This window comes from Megascapheus bottae, chromosome 10 (genome assembly GCF_031878675.1).
Source record: "Megascapheus bottae isolate mThoBot1 chromosome 10, mThoBot2.hap1, whole genome shotgun sequence".
NCBI classification, from domain to species: domain Eukaryota; kingdom Metazoa; phylum Chordata; class Mammalia; order Rodentia; family Geomyidae; genus Megascapheus; species Megascapheus bottae.
The window spans coordinates 36,574,729-36,593,791 of record NC_143518.1 but is presented as its reverse complement, the minus strand read 5'-3'; the positions used below and the strand labels follow the sequence as shown (position 1 = coordinate 36,593,791).

Here is a 19,063-nt window from a genome sequence, read left to right as displayed (position 1 = left end):
TTAAATATATGAATGAGATGCAATAGAAGGGCTTATTTATATATATATTTTTCATATATTTTTATTGTATTTAATAGAAGGCTTATATGGTATTTGCCAGATAGATGGTGCATTAATTCCCATACATTGATACCCTTTCACATGTCTTGGTCCCCATTTCCCTTCCCCCCACCCCACCCCTCATCTTATTTTACCCCATTTCCTATCCAATTTCAAATAACCAAATACAAATATATCCGATATATCAGGTAAAAAGTCTTGTGTTTTGACAATGAGTGCGATTTTATCACTAAGTCAGTTTTGGTGCCTAGAGCAGTCACAGGAGACATGAGACCACGATGTACAAAGGAACCAGGGAGTCTCAAGAAATGAGAAAAGAGAAAGTATGAAAAGGGCAGAGATAAGCTTCAGGACAGCAGGAATTGGGAAGGAAGATTGAATTGATTAGGATAAGAGACATGGTTGACAAGCAGGCAGTAGTGGCTCATGTCTTTAATCCTAGATATTTAGGAGACTGAGATCTGAGAAAAGCACTTTAATGCCAGTCTGGGCTTGAAAATCCATGAAACTCTTGTCACCAATTAAACCAACAGAAAAATCAGAAGTGGTGCTGTGGCTTAAGTGGTAGAGTGCTAGCCTTATGCTGAAGAGCTGAGGAACAGGGCCCAGGGCAAGAGTTCAAGCTCCATGACTGACCAAAAATTAAAAAAAATGACATGGTTGAGTGTGGAGGCATAGTTGTGTATAGAAATGGGGCATCCATACAGCTTCCCCTTTTTAATTTTACAGCTACATGATGTGACCTTTCATTGTCACCTTCCAGTTTGTTTAAGAGCAGCTGAGGAAGAGAGGTATATGAGGGCAGAACTGATTGAAAAGAAGAGTGGCTGGACATCAGAGAGGAGGAATGGTTTGAGTTCAGATTAGAGGGGAAATGAGAGATTGAATAGGAAGGTGAGTCTGAGAAAATATAAAGGTTTTCTTGTGTCAATTGCTATGGGAAAACAATTTGTGGGAGAGGATTGTTGAGGAAGGGTAGCTTAGCTGCTCACAAACATCAAAGACCAGGTTTTTTAGACAAAGAGACACATCTGTGCAGGCTATGCTGTTTCTTCAGCTTTCACTGCTGGCTGTTCTTCTTCCAGGCAGCATCTGTGCAGAAGGTAAGGACATCTCTGACAGTTCCCCAGGAGGGTGGATTGGGGTGGACTTTAACAGGCTTTCCATGCTTCACTATGCTTCACATTTTCGTGCTCCACTATGAATTCTAAGATGCTTAACATCTGCATCTCTGTCTTGAAGCCTAGTTGATTGTATTTGAGGATGGTGCTAGAGCACCTGGGGCTCTGAATAATAAAATATTGACAAACTGTTTATTATGCTTCTTTCTATACTAACTGATTCATTTTCTATCTTCTCTCTTTTGCTTACCTTTTCACTATGCCACTTGACCTTCATTCAGCCATAGGCATCCATGAAAACACCTCCTTTCGTCTCATCCAGATCTCATACTATGCCAATAAATCTTGGGCACAAACCCAGGGCTCCGGTTGGCTGGATGAATTACAGACTCATGGCTGGGACAGCGAATCAGGAACAATCATTTTCTTGTACACTTGGTCCAAGGGAAACTTCAGCAAGGAGGAGTTGACAGACATGGAGCTGCTTTTTCGTGTGTATATAATTGGGATAACACAGGAGATTCACACCTATGCCAAAGAGTTGGGGTTTAAATGTAAGTTGAACTAATTCAAAGAATTTTTCCAAGGGTCTTGTAATTGCTAATTATGTTCTCTCCTTTTTATGGTATTTATGATTACCCTATCTTACTATAAAAGTCTCGATGCATAGCTCTCTTGAAATGTATCCTGAACATATGGTCAAAATTACCTACCTTTTGTTTCTTCAGCAAGTTTTTTTCTCCCTTGTTTCTGATGATATCATCTTTGGCTCATTCTCCTATGTAAGACCCTTCTTTCCACACTCTATTTCCAGACATGTGTCTTGGATTCTATTCTTGCGTTCATATTTGCTTATTTGAACTCTTATCTCATTTGCCATTTCCCAAGATCCCTTTGAATTACAAGTGACAATTGGCTGTGAGCTGTCTTCTGGAAAGAACTTCAAAGGTTTCTTTCAGGCAGCTCTGGAAGGATCAGATTTCCTGAATTTCCAAAACACAACCTGGGTGCCATGTCCAGAAGGTGGGACTCAAGCTCAGAAGGTGTGTGTTCTCCTCAATCAGTATGAAGGCATCAAGGAAACAGTGGAGAGCCTCTTGAACAAAGCCTGTCCCCGGTTTGTCTTGGGTCTCCTGGATGCTGGAAAGATGTATCTACAGAGACAAGGTCAGTTCAGCCCTTCCCTCTATGATGTTCTCTGCATGTCTTTCCCTTCCTATGCCCCTGGTTGAACTCTGGACACAGAAGAGGACAAGAGGGAGAGGGGTTGCTGGGTGAGAGGTCTTCAGTGGTGATAGGACGCTTCTGTGCATATTAGATGGATATCTGAGTATGGACACCGTGTTGTGTTAGGTTCATATGTGTCCTCATCTGCCTCCCTCTTGTGTTCTCTACAGTGAGGCCAGAGGCCTGGCTGTCAAGCTACTCTCTCCTTGGGTCTGGCAGACTAGTGTTGGTTTGCCATGTCTCTGGTTTCTACCCCATGCCCATTTGGGTGATGTGGATGAGAGGTGAGCAAGAGCAGGTGGACAGCAAACGCGGTGCCGTTCTTCCCAATGCTGATGGGACTTGGTATGTTCGTGTCCTACTGGAGGTGGAGGCTGAGGACGCTGCTGGACTGTCTTGTCGAGTGAAGCACGTCAGTCTAGGAGACCAGGACCTCATCCTCTACTGGGGTAAGGTTCGAGGTTGGGAGTGTGAGTGGTTTTCCTTGAGAGTTTATGTAGTGGCAAGGGAACGTTTGGTTATGTCAGATGCAGAAGAGGGATGCCAGGAAGAAATGCATGCAGGAATGGATGAATAATTCATGCACTGAAGGATTAGGGCACGAATAACATAGGATCCAAGGAATTTGGAGGGAAAGTTAAGAAATCCTTAGTTGAGTTGGGTGCTGGTATGCTTACAACTAAATGGGATGCTGAGATCAGAGAATGTTGTTTAAACTCAGCTTGGGCAGGTGAATCTGTGAGGGTTTTTTCTCTAATAAATCACCCTCAAATGTCCAGATAACACCCCTGCTCTGAAAATGCCAGGGAAAGAACCGGCACATATACACAAAAAAATTCCATAGGTACCTATAGCAATCGATTGATATCTGTGGCTGATCCCAATACACATGTGAAGTCAGGTAGTCAAGGGATGGAGAAGAATCATCAGGGATTTCATAGATGATTCGTATGGATGTCCTCAAAATCCACAGGCCACAGTGTTTCCATGACCTTGATCCTCTTGGCAGTGGTGGTCACCTTGATCCTTTTGGTAGTCCCGGTGTTATGGTTTAAGAAGCGTTGGTGAGTTCCTGTGTTTTCTTATGTTTTCAGTTTCTTTCTCTCTCTTTTTTGCCAGTCCTGGGTCTTGGATGTAGGGCCTGGGCACTGTCCCTGAGCTTCTTTTGCTCAAGGCTAGCACTCTACCACCACTTGAGACACAAAGCCTCGCTTTTTTCTGTTTATGTGGTAGTGAGCAATGGAACCCAGGGCTTCATGCACGCTAGGCAAGTGCTCTGCCACCACTAAGACTCACGCCCATAGCCAATGTCTTTCTTTCTTCTTTTTCACGAACAAAATAGTAATTGCATTTTCTAAACAATGTTATTGCATTTCCTTCTTAAGCATCACGATCATGAAGTTAACCAATGACAATAAAATTGGAAATGACCATCAGGTAACAAAAGAAGAGCATTAGAAATAGAGCCATACAATGGGTCAACTTAGGATAAGGACAGCTTCTAAGGTCAAAAATGAAGGAGGGGTCATGTTTTCAGTTTCTTATTCTGTACTTGTATATTCTCAACGTTGCTTAGCTTTTCTTGCCTGACAACACCTTATCTGCAGTCATCCCTTCCCGCTGTCCCAGGTTTCTTTTTTTGTTTTTAATTGTCAGAATAATGTATAGGGGGTTACAGTTACATAATTCAGGCCGTATGTGTATTACTTCTCGTACACTGATGACCCTTCTCATGTTTTTGGCCCCATTTCCCTCCTCCCACCCTTTTGACCCAGGTTTCTCTCACTTGTGTCTTGTCACAGGTCCTATGGAGATATTCCATGAGAAGCCTCACCGAGCTTCCTGCAGTGTAATGGGAAGCCAGCAGTCCAGGATACAAGGACAACCCAGGAATGCCATCCTTCCTACCGTGCATTTCAATAGTTTCTCTTTTTGTCTGAGAATCACTCATTGGTATTGGCCAATTTGATTTCTGGATGCCTGTATGGAATGGCTCTTCCATTTCAATAGTGGACTAACGATAAAGCCCAGTTTTCATGTTTCTTTTAGAGATCTCCCATGACCTCTTCAGGGGAAACCATAGACGTCTTCTACTATGGTTTGCTGCATGTGTCATTTCCTGCTTGCAGTGCAGTTACTTGAGCCCTTCTTTCCCTTTTTATTTTTAAGTTCCTGGGGTATAGAGCATATTGCAAAGTGCCTTTCTTGTATATAGTAGTTCTTAGTGAAAAATTAAACAGAACACTAAAAAAAGTACCATGTTCAACTTAGATTAACTCACACTGATAAAATTTTTCCTTATATTCCTTCCTAACACTGTGATATTTGAAACATTATGACTCTCTTTGTTTGAATGCTGAAATAACTGAGAAATTCAAGTATCTTTTAATTCCCTCTCCCTGAAGTCCAAGGATGGTGCTAAAAAAGAAGAAAGAGAAAGTAAATCTGACTTTATACAGATTGAGTATATTAAAGTTTTCTTTTGGTGTCAGTTTGGAAAATTTCATTTGCCAATATTTTTACAAGTGATAAAACTTTATACAGATTGAGTATTTTGGAGTTTTCCTTTGGTGTCAGTTTGGTAAATTGCATTTGCAAATATTTTGTACAAGTTATAAAACTTGCCTAATATATTAGCAATGACTTGTTTATATCATTAAAATAGTTTTTTATCCTAAGGATTTATGTGGTTACTCTGACATTTCCATGTACATCAAGAATTGGTGATGTTTATCTGACATCTTCCAATTCTCCCACTACCTTCCTACCTACTTGTCTTTCCTGTCACTTTTCTTAATCCCTACTGAGCCCTCTTCTACCTTTGTGTTATTTATTTACTTATTTACTCATTATTTGTACTTTCTATATATGAGGCATGCTATACTTGTTTTTCTGTGTCTGTGTTATTTTACTTAAGAAGAGTCCTCCAATTTTAATCATCTTGAGGTAAATGAGAGGATTTTATTCTTATTTACAGATGGATAATACCTTATTATACACATATACACATATTCAATTTTCTTTATTCATTCATCTTTTGGTTGACACCTAGGCGTTTAAAGATATTGACCTTATAGAATTGGGACTCAACTTCAGGCTTTCCTCCAAAATATTGGCAAAATCTCCATTCTTCCACAACTCTTTCATTCTTCATGTTTGCCAAACCAGCATCTCATACATGAGGTCAAGGCCTGTCATGGGCAAAGGCCATTTAAACAATTGTTGTATCAGCTTTGATATCCTTTTCCATCTGAATACAGGGAAACAAATCCCTTGGGAGTCTGTTGAATTGATTCTGCCTTAGAAAATGTTAAACATTTATACTTCTACATGTCTGCTGCAGAGGTGATAAGAGGGATGGCCTTGCATATTCTTGAGATGTCCCCAGGATATTTTTCTTCTATCTTCATATTTCCATCAGTACTTTTAGTGGCACTGATCACTACCAACTATACCACTCTTGGCTGCCCCTCACATACACTCCTTTTATTGGTCAGGCTATGACATTTAAAAAAAATCTTTCTTCTTTTCTTGTTTCTCTTCTTGATTTCCACAACAAATTTAAATGAAACCATCAATTATACTATAGTCTAGTCTGAATATACTTTTTTATGAGAGAGTGTTTTTATTTTTATTTTATTTTTTATTGTAATTATTGAAAGGGTTACATGATATTTGCCAGATAGAAGGTGCATTAATTCACATACATTGATACCCTTTCACATGTCTTGGTACCCATTACCCTCCCCCCCACACCCCCCACCCATCTTGGTTTTCCCCCTTCCCTATCAAATTTCAAATAACCAAATACAAATAAATTCAATATATCAGATAACAAAGTGAGATACTGTAACAATATGAGATAACCAAGGGACAGCAAAGGAGATGAGAGACAACATAGTACATTAAGGACAACAATTATTCGTTATATGGCTTTTGTTTCAATATCCTGGAGGTCCTTTCAATTGGCTTCATACTATATGTCCTTATATATCAAGATTTTGCTTTATTGCAGATCTTTGCTAGTAGAGCCCAAGGTTTCTACTGATTATGACGAATGAGGGAAACCATTGAGCCTGAGTTCCTTTGAGTGTGGCTTACTTCACTTAATATGATTTTTTTCTAAGTATTTCCATTTCCGAATAAATGGGGCGATGTCATTCTTTCTGACAGCAGCATAGAATTCCATTGTGTACAAATACCACAACTTGTTGATCCACTCATCAACTGAGGGACATCTAGGTTGGTTCCATATCTTTGCTATGGTGAATAGTGCTGCAATGAACATTGTTGTGGTAGTGGATTTAGTATGCCCTAGTTTCTGGATGGTTGGGTAAATGCCAAGTAGTGGAATTGCTGGGTCATAGGGAAGTTCTATGTTTAGCCTTTTGAGGCACTGCCACACTGCTTTCCATAGTGGTTGAACAAGTTTGCACTCCCACCAACAGTGTAGTAGTGATCCCTCCTGGCCACATCCCCTCCAGCATCTGTTATTATTCATTTTCCCGATCCTGGCCATTCTAACTGGAGTGAGGTGGAATCTTAGAGTTGTTTTGATTTGCATTTCTTTTATGACCAGAGATGTTGAGCATTTCTTCATGTGTCTATAGGCCATTTTTGTTTCTTCTTCAGAGAAGACTCTCTTTAAGTCTTTGGCCCATTTTTTAATGGGATGGTTGTTACTTTGGAGATTAGTTTTGGAGTGATTCAATTTTTTGTGTTGTTGATATATTTTAGATATGAGGCCTTTGTCCGTTGTTTGGTTGGTGAAGATCTTCTCCCACTCTGTAGGCTTCCTAATTAATTTACTAGCTATGTCCTTTGCCATACAAAAGCTCCTCAGTTTAATGCAGTCCCACTTATCCAGCCTTTCTCTGATTTGTTGTGATTCTTGGTCCTTATTAAGAAAGTTTCGACCTGTGCCCAGGAGGCCTAGTGTATCTCCTATTCCTTCCTGTAAAGTTTTCAGTGTGTCAGCTTTTACCTCCAGGTCTTTGATCCATTTGGAGTTAATTCTAGTGCAAGGTGACAAAGAAGGATCCAGCTTTAGTTTTCTGCAGGTGCTTAACCAGTTCTGCCAGCACAATTTGTTGAAGAGGCTGTCTTTCTTCCATTCTATTTTTTTGGCTCCCTTGTCAAAGATTAGGTGGCCATAGGTCTGTGGTTTAGTTTGTGGGTCCTCAGTTCTATTCCATTGATCTTCAGGCCTGTTCTTGTGCCAGTACCAAGCTGTTTTGAGAATTATAGCTCTGTAATAGAGTCTAAAGTTTGGTATTGTAATTCCTCCTGCGCTATTCTTTCTGGTAAGAAGTGTTTTTGCTATATGGGGTCTTTTATTATTCCATATGAAATTTTGAATTGCCTCTTCTATTTCTTTAATGAATGCCATTGGGATATTGATGGGTATTGCGTTGAATTTGTAGATAGCCCTTGGCAAGATTTTCATTTTCACAATGTTGATTCTTCCAATCCTGGAACTTGGGAGGTTTTTCCATTTCCTTAGTTCTGCTTTAATTTCCTTTTTTAGGGTTTTAAAGCTTTCATCAAAAAGGTCCTTTACATTCTTAGTTAAGCTAATTCCTAGGTACTTTATTTCCTTTGAGGCTATTGTGAAAGGAGTTTCTTTCCTGATTATTGCCTCGTTCCTCTCACTGTTGGCGTAAAGGAAGGCAGTTGATTTTTGAGGGTTGATTTTATAGCCTGCTACTCTTCCAAAGTTTTGAATCAGCTGAAGGAGCTTGGGAGTAGAGTCTATAGGATTCTTTAAATACAGAATCATGTCATCTGCAAAGAGGGATAGTTTTATTTCCTCTTTCCCTACTTGGATCCCCTATACTTGCTTCTTGCCTTATTGTACTGGCTAGGAATTCTAGTACTATGTGAAAGAGTAGTGGAGAGAGTGGGCATCCTTGTCTCGTTCCTGATTTTAGAGGGAATGGCTTTAGATTTTCACCATTAAGTGTAATACTAGCAGTGGGTTTCTCATACACAGCCTTTATTACATTGAGGCATGTTCCCTGGATTCCTAGTTTCTCCAGAGCTTTTAACATAAAGGGGTGTTGGATCTTGTCAAATGCCTTTTCCGCGTCTATTGAGACAATCATGTGATTTTTGTCCTTGCTCCTGTTGATGTGTTGAATTATATTAATTGATTTGCGTATGTTGAACCAGCTTTGCCTCCCTGTGATGAATCCAGTTTGATCATAGTGTATAATTTTTTTGATGAGTTGTTGTAGACGGTTGGCAGTATTTTGTTGAGAAGTTTTGCATCGATGTTCATCAAAGATATACGTCTATAGTTCTCTTTCTTTGATGAATCTCTGTCTGGTTTGGGGATGAGGGTTATACTGGTTTCATAGAATGAGTTTGGTAAAGAACCTTCATTTTCAATTTCATTGAAGAGCTTGAGGAGTATTGGTGTGAGCTCTGCTTTGAAGACCTTATAGAATTCAGCTGTGAATCCATCTGGCCCTGGGCTTTTCTTAGGTGGAAGTTCTCTAATTGCCATTTCTATTTCAGAGCTTGAAATAGGCCTGTTGAGTTGGCTTAGTTCTTCTTGGTTCAGTGTGGGTATGTTAATATTGGCTAGGAATTCATCCATTTCATCTAGATTCTCAAATTTGTTGGCGTAAAGGTTTGAGAAGTATTGCCTCATCATATTCTGGATCTTGGTAGTTTCTGTCGTGATATTACCATTTTCGTCTGCGATTTTGTTTATTTCGATATGCTCTCTTCTTTTTTTTGGTAAGATTTGCTAAGGGCTTGTCAATTTTGTTAATTCTTTCAAAGAACCAACTCCTTGTTTTGTTGATTCTTTCTATAGTTTTTTTGGATTCTAAATCATTTAATTCTGCTTTGATTTTAATTATTTGCTTTCTTCTACTGGGATTAGGGTTGGTTTGTTGCTCTTTTTCCAGGAGCTTAAGGTGAGACATTAACTTGTTGGTTTGCAATTTTTCCAACTTGTTGGTTTGCAATTTTTCCAACTTGTTGTTGTAGGCACTCAGCCCTAAAAATTTCCTCTGAGTATTGCCTTTGCTGTGTCCCAAAGGAGTTGGTATTTTGTGTGCTCTTTACTGTTAAATTTCATAAACTGTTGGATTTCTGTTCTGATCTCTTCGATGACCCATTGGTGATTCAACAATGTGTTGTTCAGTCTCCATGAGTTACAGGGTTTTCGTTGGTGGAGATGTGTGTTCAGTTCCAATTTGATGCCTTTGTGGTCTGAGAGTGTGCATGGAATAATTTCAGTGTTTCTGAATCTGACCAGGTTTGTTTTATGGCCTAAGATGTGATCTATTTTGGAAAATGTTCCATGTGCTGCTGAGAAAAACGTATATTGTGTTGTTTCTGGGTGGAATATTCTGCAGATGTCTGTTAGATCTAGTTGGTCTATATAGTTGTTCAGTTGTAAGGTTTCTCTGCAGACTCTGACAAAGCAGTGGAAACACAGCAGCATCTGAAGGGCCGACCAGCAGCCAAGCTCCCCTTCTGAGAATCAAAAAGGCGCGGCTCCGCCCTTGGAGCCCATGTCCTCAGCTGGGCCCCGCCCCTGGGAACAGAGGGGTCTCCTGCTGGTCCTGCTGAGAGCCCCTGGAAACTCTCAATCCCCAGACCCTTGGCTTGGGGCTGCCCCTGGAAGCAGCACAGGAAAACGTCTGCCAACCGCGCTCAAACGGAAGCTCGCAGACCCATCCCATGGTCCAATGTGAGGCCCCTGGTTGGGCTAAGAGCTAGTTGTGCAGCAACACATAAGTTTTATTCTAATACTTTCCAAACTTTGTACTCAAATACGCTACCTACTTACCAACTTAGGTCAGTTATCCTTACGCTATACCTTTTCTTCATTACTACAATATTCTTACACTCCTACGTTAATCCTCTTGTACCTCCCCTGACCTCTCTAATTCTATTTTTCTATCTCTTGACCTCTGTTCGTCTTTCAACCCTTATACTGCATGGATCTACACTTGATTGCTGTTGAGCAATACTGTATATCTAGGTGTTTAATTATTCTCTAGGCTCAGAGGGACTTGAAGACAATAGAGATTGGATTGAGAGGCTTATTGTTTTGGGTATAAATCGCTTATCAGTGGATGTATTAGAGTGGTAATACCAATCAAAACTTGTGAACATCTAGTGTCTGCCAGCTACAGAGGTCTAGGTTGGTTATATCTGAAAAACTAGAATAGTGTTTAGTGTTAATCTTGCTCCCATTTTCAAATGGGCAGAACAAGAAACTCAAGAAAAATGTCAAATCAACAAACAACATCCCCCACCCAATGTAAACAGACAATGGAACAGTCACTGGCAAACCTAGAGGAGAGTCTTTCAAGTGCTATACAAATGCAATTGTTAAACATCATTAATGAAAAATGTGAAAATATAAAGAAAGAGATAATGGAGGAAGCCATAGCTGAACAAGAGGAAACCATAACCAAGGTGATAAGTGAAAAAGAAGAAGCCATAAAGGAGGCCATAATAAAGGTTTTTCAAAGAAAGATGGATGAATTCATAGAATCCACAAATAAAAAGGTGACCGAACTCCAGCAAATGTTCAAAGAAAATAAAGCTACTGAGCTAACCACTCAAATGGAAATCAAGGAGCTAAAGAAATCCATACATGATCTGAAAGAAGAGATGCAATGCATCAAAAATGAGCAATTAGAAACAAGGGAGATGAAAAATAAAGTAGATAGCTTTGATAGCAGGTTAGACAATGCAGAGGAGAGAATTTCTGGGGCTGAAGATAATTTAGTTATTATAGAGAAAGAACAGAAAATGAGTCAATCCAAATCTAGGAAAAATGAGAGAGCACTTCAGGAGGTCCAAGATATAATTAGGAAGCCTAATTTAAGGCTAATTGGTATTGAGGAGGGCGTGGAGAAAGAGATCAATGGTATTGGAAATATACTTCAGGGAATCATCTCAGAGAATTTCCCAAATATCCAGAAGGGCAGGCCCATCCAGATACAAGAAGCCTTTAGAACCCCAAACAGACCTGACCAGAAAAGAACATCCCACCGCCACATCGTAATCTGAACTGGATCAATAGACACCAAAGAAAGGATCCTAAAGGCAGCCAGGGAAAAGGGATCAGTCACCCACAAAGGCAAACCAATCAGAATAACCCCAGATTTCTCAGCAGAGACCATGCAAGCAAGAAGTGACTGGAAGCATATATGTCATGCCCTTAAGTCAAATAACTACCAACCAAGAATACTGTACCCAGCTAAGCTCTCATTCATAACTGAGGGAACAATAAAAACATTCCATTCCAGGGAAAAGCTGCAACAATATGTCGCAACAAAACCAACACTACAGAGAATTCTCAAAGATGTTCTATACACAGAAAACCAAAATAAATGCAATATAGGGAAAGAAATGGCACCTAAACAGCATACCATCTAAGGGCCACAAGAACTGTCAAGACACAGGCCCTAATAAAAGCTTTTAAAAATGGTAGGAACTAATAAATATCTCTCAATCCTAACTCTCAATATCAATGGACTTAACTCTCCAATTAAACGGCATAGGCTATCTAGTTGGATCAAAAAGCAAGAGCCATCGTTCTGCTGTCTTCAAGAGACACATCTTACCCAAAAAAACAATCATCTTTTGAAAGTGAGAGGTTGGAATAAACTCTATCAAGCTAAAGGCCCCCATAAACAGGCTGGAGATGCCATCCTCATATCAGATAAAATAGACTTCAAACTAAAATTAGTAAGAAAAGACAAAGAAGGTTACTACATACTACTAAAGGGATCTTTCCTCCAGGAAGACATAATGATCCTAAATATTTACACACACAATCCCGGAGCTCCAAACTTCATCAAGCAAACTTTACTTACACTGAAACCATACATAGATCGAAATACAGTGATTGTCGGTGACTTTAACACATCACTCTCACCTATGGACAGATCAACAAGGCAAAAACTCAATAGTCTGAATATTTTGTGGCTTTGAAAGTTGCTCTGTTAAACAAACTAGTTCATCATATTTGAGTTCAGCTTTCTTGTAAGTATCAGGGTGTGGACAAATATAGATAAATTCCTTGCCACTATGTAATCCAGTTCCCAAATGAGCCTTCATTTCTATCTAAATTCTGTCAGCAAGGTCTTTACTTGTCCATATTCCTACAGATACTCTGGCCTTCAAAAACTTACCATTAATTAGTTGTACAAAGAGTTTACAGCTCCATAAGTCAGGTTATGAGTATAAAACATCTCTGTCAATGTCACTGCTTTCATTCTCTCCTATAATTCCCTGATCATCCCTACATTCAAGTAATATACTTCAACTCCTACATAATGTACATTGAATATAATGACTTCATTTGCTTAACCTCCTCCTCCAATCCTGTAATCCCCTTTTACTTCCCTCCTCACAAACAGAGTTCCACTTCCCAGTATTCATTTTGTTAAACATTTTGGTCTTTGAGTCACTTCCCATTTTCAATATGCTTGATTTTCTGCACTTTGCTTATCATGACTCTTCTACTCTATTCCTTCCAACTACTCTTCTACATTTTTTCTGATTTTTTCATATATTTGTATTGTAATTAATAGAGGGGTTACAGTTATATTCGCCATATAGAAAGAGAATTACTTCACACCCCCTGACACCCCTTCTTATATTTTTGTCCCAATTTTCCTCCCACTACACCCCCCATTTTGTTTTCCCCCTTTCCTTTCCTATTTCAAATAAACAAATAAACATATATACAACATACCAGATTACAAGGCAAGATACTGTAGCAATATGAGAATAACCAAGGGACAACAAAAGAGATGAGAATAACAATACATTAAGAACAACAATCACATATTATATAGCTCTTATTTCCATATCCTGTAAGTCCTTTTATTTAGCCTCATCCTATATGACCTTATGTATCTGGGCTTTGAGCTATTGTAATCCTGTGCTAGGAGAGTCCTAATAATTACAAATGAGGGAAACCATTGAGCCTATGTTCCTCTGGGTCTGGCTTATTTCTCTTAATATGATGTTTTCCAAGTCTTTCCATTTCCTTACAAATGGGGCAATGTCATTCTTTCTGATGACAGCATGGAATTCCTTTGTGGATAAATACCACATCTTCTTGATCCAGTCATCTACTGAGGAGCATCTGAGTTGGTTCCATATCTTTGCTATGGTAAATAGTGCTGCAATGAACATCGTTGTGCTAGTGGGTTTAGTATGTCCTTGTTTCTGGACAATTGGGTAAAATCCAAGGAATGGAATTGCTGGGTCATAGGGGAGCTCTGTTTAGTCTTTTGAGGAACTGCCATACTGCTTTCCATAGTGGTTGAACGAGTTTACACTCCACCAATTCTTCTACATTTTTAGACAGGTTGCTTGCCCAACTTCCAGTGTGAATTTTTCTGTTTTCACTTTTACATTATTATAATGAAATAGCTCATAAGTTTATCTTAGAGAGAGTAAATGCTTATTTAGCTCATATTTCTGGAGTTTCAAATCCAGAGTTGGGAAGTTGCACTTTTAGCAAGTGTGCCAGATGGTAAAGATAGGAGTGTGTCTCAGAGTAAACCACTGAAACATGAGTGAGAAAGTAGAGAAAAAGAGGGCATGAGGGAGGGAGAGAGAGAGTGAGAGAGATCTGCAATACATCCTGTACACAACACATCCTGTGACAATTGTCTGGCTTTCTATCTTTTTCTACTGATTTCTCAAACTCCAAAGTGAGATTTCTGCCAGTGAAGACAAAGAATTGTAGGCTGGTGATGGATTTGGAGAGGGTTTCCATGGTGTCACAATGTGAACAATACTGGTAGTTCCTGGACACTGTGGCATAGGAGGGAAAGCTCATTGAGAGGCCATCTGGCCTCACTGTTAACACAGACAAATGTGAGTGTCAGAGGGGCATATGTTGCCCATTGGATATATGCAGTAAATAAAAGCATACACAAATGAAAGTTAAGACAGGTGCCAGTGGCTCACGCCGGTAATCCTAGCTACTCAGGAAGCTGAGACCTGAGATCGCAGCTCAAAGCCAACCCACCAACAAAAGTCCATGAGAGTCTTACCTTCAATGAACCACCAGCAAACCGGAAGTGGTGCTATGGCTCAAGGGTAGATAGATTGTTAGCCTTGAGCTGAAGAGTTCAGGGACAGCTCCCATGTCCCGAGTGCAAGCACCACAGCAAGACAAAAAAAATGAATACATTTTCTATTTAAAAAAATAAAGAATTGCTCCTTTACCTTTGTGCGTGTTAATTTAGGGACAGTACAACAGTAAATGTATTGTCTGGCTCTAAAAATGTTATATTATATTGTGCTGAGACGAAATGTTGACAGTAACAGAATTACTCACTAACCACACAGTAGATCTCATAATTTATCTATGTAAATTCAATTATAGACGAACGTTGCCTTTTTAGGATCATGTATATTTGGTGCTGGTTCTGAAGTTTCAACTTAGGGCCTGCTATCTCTTAGCTTTTCATTGCTCAAGAACAGTGCTCTACCACCTGAGCCACTCTCAGTGTTTTGTTGTTAATGGGAGAGAAGAGCCCCAGACTCGCTTGCTCAGGCTGGCTTTGAACTTCGATCCTCAGTTGTCAGCCTCTTAAGTGGCTAGGTTTGCAGGCTTGAGCCACTGTGTCCCAGCTGGAAACTGTATTTTCATTAACTTGAACATAGATAATGGTTTTCACTTTGATGTTACCTTTTGTCCTCTGTGATCACACAAGCATAGGGCACCAGTAGGATGTTAATCACGGGCTCAAAATATATTCCTGGGCAGCCAGAATGTTGCTCAAAAGAATATTTTCAAAAGCCCCCCAGGTGTGTAGCTGGGATTCCACACATGGAAATGCTAATCCCCAGAGTTCATTTTAGTCCTGAACATCCCTCTACATTTGGAAGCACTGTGATAGATGAGATTATCTCCATAAGCTCACATGCCGGGCAAGATACTTGGGTATTGATAGGTAATTTGATGATTAGATATATGAATGAGATGCAATAGAAGGGCTTATTTATATTTTACAGTCTTGTGTTTTGAGAATGGGTGCGATCTTATCACTAAGTCAGTGGTGGTGCCTAGAGCAGTCACAGGAGACATGAGACCACGATGTACAAAGGAACCAGGGAGTCTCAAGAAATGAGAAAAGAGAAAGTATGAAAAGGGCAGAGATAAGCTTCAGGACAGCAGGAATTGGGAAGGAAGATTGAATTGATTAGGATAAGAGACATGGTTGACAAGCAGGCAGTAGTGGCTCATGTCCTTAATCCTAGATATTTAGGAGACTGAGATCTGAGAAAAGCACTTTAATGCCAGTCTGGGCTTGAAAATCCATGAAACTCTTGTCACCAATTAAACCAACAGAAAAATCAGAAGTGGTGCTGTGGCTTAAGTGGTAGAGTGCTAGCCTTATGCTGAAGAGCTGAGGAACAGGGCCCAGGGCAAGAGTTCAAGCCCCATGACTGACCAAAAATTAAAAAAAAATGACATGGTTGAGTGTGGAGGCATAGTTGTGTATAGAAATGGGGCATCCATACAGCTTCCCCTTTTTAATTTTACAGCTACATGATGTGACCTTTCAATGTCACCTTCCAGTTTGTTTAAGAGCAGCTGAGGAAGAGAGGTATATGAGGGCAGAACTGATTGAAAAGAAGAGTGGCTGGACATCAGAGAGGAGGAATGGTTTGAGTTCAGATTAGAGGGGAAATGAGAGATTGAATAGGAAGGTGAGTTTGAGAAAATATAGAGGTTTTCTTGTGTTAATTGCTATGGGAAAACAATTTGTGGGAGAGGATTGTTGAGGAAGGGTAGCTTAGCTGCTCACAAACATCAAAGACCAGGTTTTTTAGACAAAGAGACACATCTGTGCAGGCTATGCTGTTTCTTCAGCTTTCACTGCTGGCTGTTCTTCTTCCAGGCAGCATCTGTGCAGAAGGTAAGGACATCTCTGACAGTTCCCCAGGAGGGTGGATTGGGGTGGACTTTAACAGGCTTTCCATGCTTCACTATGCTTCACATTTTCGTGCTCCACTATGAATTCTAAGATGCTTAACATCTGCATCTCTGTCTTGAAGCCTAGTTGATTGTATTTGAGGATGGTGCTAGAGCACCTGGGGCTCTGAATAATAAAATATTGACAAACTGTTTATTATGCTTCTTTCTATACTAACTGATTCATTTTCTATCTTCTCTCTTTTGCTTACCTTTTCACTATGCCACTTGACCTTCATTCAGCCATAGGCATCCATGAAAACACCTCCTTTCGTCTCATCCAGATCTCATACTATGCCAATAAATCTTGGGCACAAACCCAGGGCTCCGGTTGGCTGGATGAATTACAGACTCATGGCTGGGACAGCGAATCAGGAACAATCATTTTCTTGTACACTTGGTCCAAGGGAAACTTCAGCAAGGAGGAGTTGACAGACATGGAGCTGCTTTTTCGTGTGTATATAATTGGGATAACACAGGAGATTCACACCTATGCCAAAGAGTTGGGGTTTAAATGTAAGTTGAACTAATTCAAAGAATTTTTCCAAGGGTCTTGTAATTGCTAATTATGTTCTCTCCTTTTTATGGTATTTATGATTACCCTATCTTACTATAAAAGTCTCGATGCATAGCTCTCTTGAAATGTATCCTGAACATATGGTCAAAATTACCTACCTTTTGTTTCTTCAGCAAGTTTTTTTCTCCCTTGTTTCTGATGATATCATCTTTGGCTCATTCTCCTATGTAAGACCCTTCTTTCCACACTCTATTTCCAGACATGTGTCTTGGATTCTATTCTTGCGTTCATATTTGCTTATTTGAACTCTTATCTCATTTGCCATTTCCCAAGATCCCTTTGAATTACAAGTGACAATTGGCTGTGAGCTGTCTTCTGGAAAGAACTTCAAAGGCTTCTTTCAGGCAGCTCTGGAAGGATCAGATTTCCTGAATTTCCAAAACACAACCTGGGTGCCATGTCCAGAAGGTGGGACTCAAGCTCAGAAGGTGTGTGTTCTCCTCAATCAGTATGAAGGCATCAAGGAAACAGTGGAGAGCCTCTTGAACAAAGCCTGTCCCCGGTTTGTCTTGGGTCTCCTGGATGCTGGAAAGATGTATCTACAGAGACAAGGTCAGTTCAGCCCTTCCCTCTATGATGTTCTCTGCATGTCTTTCCCTTCCTATGCCCCTGGTTGAACTCTGGACACAGAAGAGGACAAGAGGGAGAGGGGTTGCTGGGTGAGAGGTCTTCAGTGGTGATAGGACGCTTCTGTGCATATTAGATGGATATCTGAGTATGGACACCGTGTTGTGTTAGGTTCATATGTGTCCTCATCTGCCTCCCTCTTGTGTTCTCTACAGTGAGGCCAGAGGCCTGGCTGTCAAGCTACTCTCTCCTTGGGTCTGGCAGACTAGTGTTGGTTTGCCATGTCTCTGGTTTCTACCCCATGCCCATTTGGGTGATGTGGATGAGAGGTGAGCAAGAGCAGGTGGACAGCAAACGCGGTGCCGTTCTTCCCAATGCTGATGGGACTTGGTATGTTCGTGTCCTACTGGAGGTGGAGGCTGAGGACGCTGCTGGACTGTCTTGTCGAGTGAAGCACGTCAGTCTAGGAGACCAGGACCTCATCCTCTACTGGGGTAAGGTTCGAGGTTGGGAGTGTGAGTGGTTTTCCTTGAGAGTTTATGTAGTGGCAAGGGAACGTTTGGTTATGTCAGATGCAGAAGAGGGATGCCAGGAAGAAATGCATGCAGGAATGGATGAATAATTCATGCACTGAAGGATTAGGGCACGAATAACATAGGATCCAAGGAATTTGGAGGGAAAGTTAAGAAATCCTTAGTTGAGTTGGGTGCTGGTATGCTTACAACTAAATGGGATGCTGAGATCAGAGAATGTTGTTTAAACTCAGCTTGGGCAGGTGAATCTGTGAGGGTTTTTTCTCTAATAAATCACCCTCAAATGTCCAGATAACACCCCTGCTCTGAAAATGCCAGGGAAAGAACCGGCACATATACACAAAAAAATTCCATAGGTACCTATAGCAATCGATTGATATCTGTGGCTGATCCCAATACACATGTGAAGTCAGGTAGTCAAAGGATGGAGAAGAATCATCAGGGATTTCATAGATGATTCGTATGGATGTCCTCAAAATCCACAGGCCACAGTGTTTCCATGACCTTGATCCTCTTGGCAGTGGTGGTCACCTTGATCCTTTTGGTAGTCCCGGTGTTATGGTTTAAGAAGCGTTGGTGAGTTCCTGTGTTTTCTTATGTTTTCAGTTTCTTTCTCTCTCTTTTTTGCCAGTCCTGGGTCTTGGATGTAGGGCCTGGGCACTGTCCCTGAGCTTCTTTTGCTCAAGGCTAGCACTCTACCACCACTTGAGACACAAAGCCTCGCTTTTTTCTGTTTATGTGGTAGTGAGCAATGGAACCCAGGGCTTCATGCACGCTAGGCAAGTGCTCTGCCACCACTAAGACTCACGCCCATAGCCAATGTCTTTCTTTCTTCTTTTTCACGAACAAAATAGTAATTGCATTTTCTAAACAATGTTATTGCATTTCCTTCTTAAGCATCACGATCATGAAGTTAACCAATGACAATAAAATTGGAAATGACCATCAGGTAACAAAAGAAGAGCATTAGAAATAGAGCCATACAATGGGTCAACTT

General features: G+C 40.4%; 2 protein-coding genes across 2 annotated transcripts; both read left to right on the top strand.

Moving 5' to 3' along the window:
• Nucleotides 1–1,102: 1,102 nt before the first annotated feature.
• LOC150058075 (T-cell surface glycoprotein CD1c-like) lies at nt 1,103–3,476 on the top strand. The gene is made up of 5 exons (XM_090339844.1): nt 1,103–1,163; nt 1,469–1,735; nt 2,070–2,348; nt 2,579–2,857; nt 3,382–3,476. Exons 1-5 carry the CDS (start codon nt 1,103–1,105, stop codon nt 3,474–3,476), a joined length of 981 nt encoding a protein of 326 aa, XP_090195970.1.
• Nucleotides 3,477–16,272: 12,796 nt separating this feature from the next.
• Nucleotides 16,273–18,646, top strand: LOC150058074 (T-cell surface glycoprotein CD1c-like). Its single transcript, XM_090339843.1, has 5 exons — nt 16,273–16,333; nt 16,639–16,905; nt 17,240–17,518; nt 17,749–18,027; nt 18,552–18,646. The coding sequence occupies exons 1-5, from the start codon at nt 16,273–16,275 to the stop codon at nt 18,644–18,646; spliced, it is 981 nt and encodes a 326-aa protein (XP_090195969.1).
• The last annotated feature ends 417 nt before the right edge of the window (nt 18,647–19,063 follow it).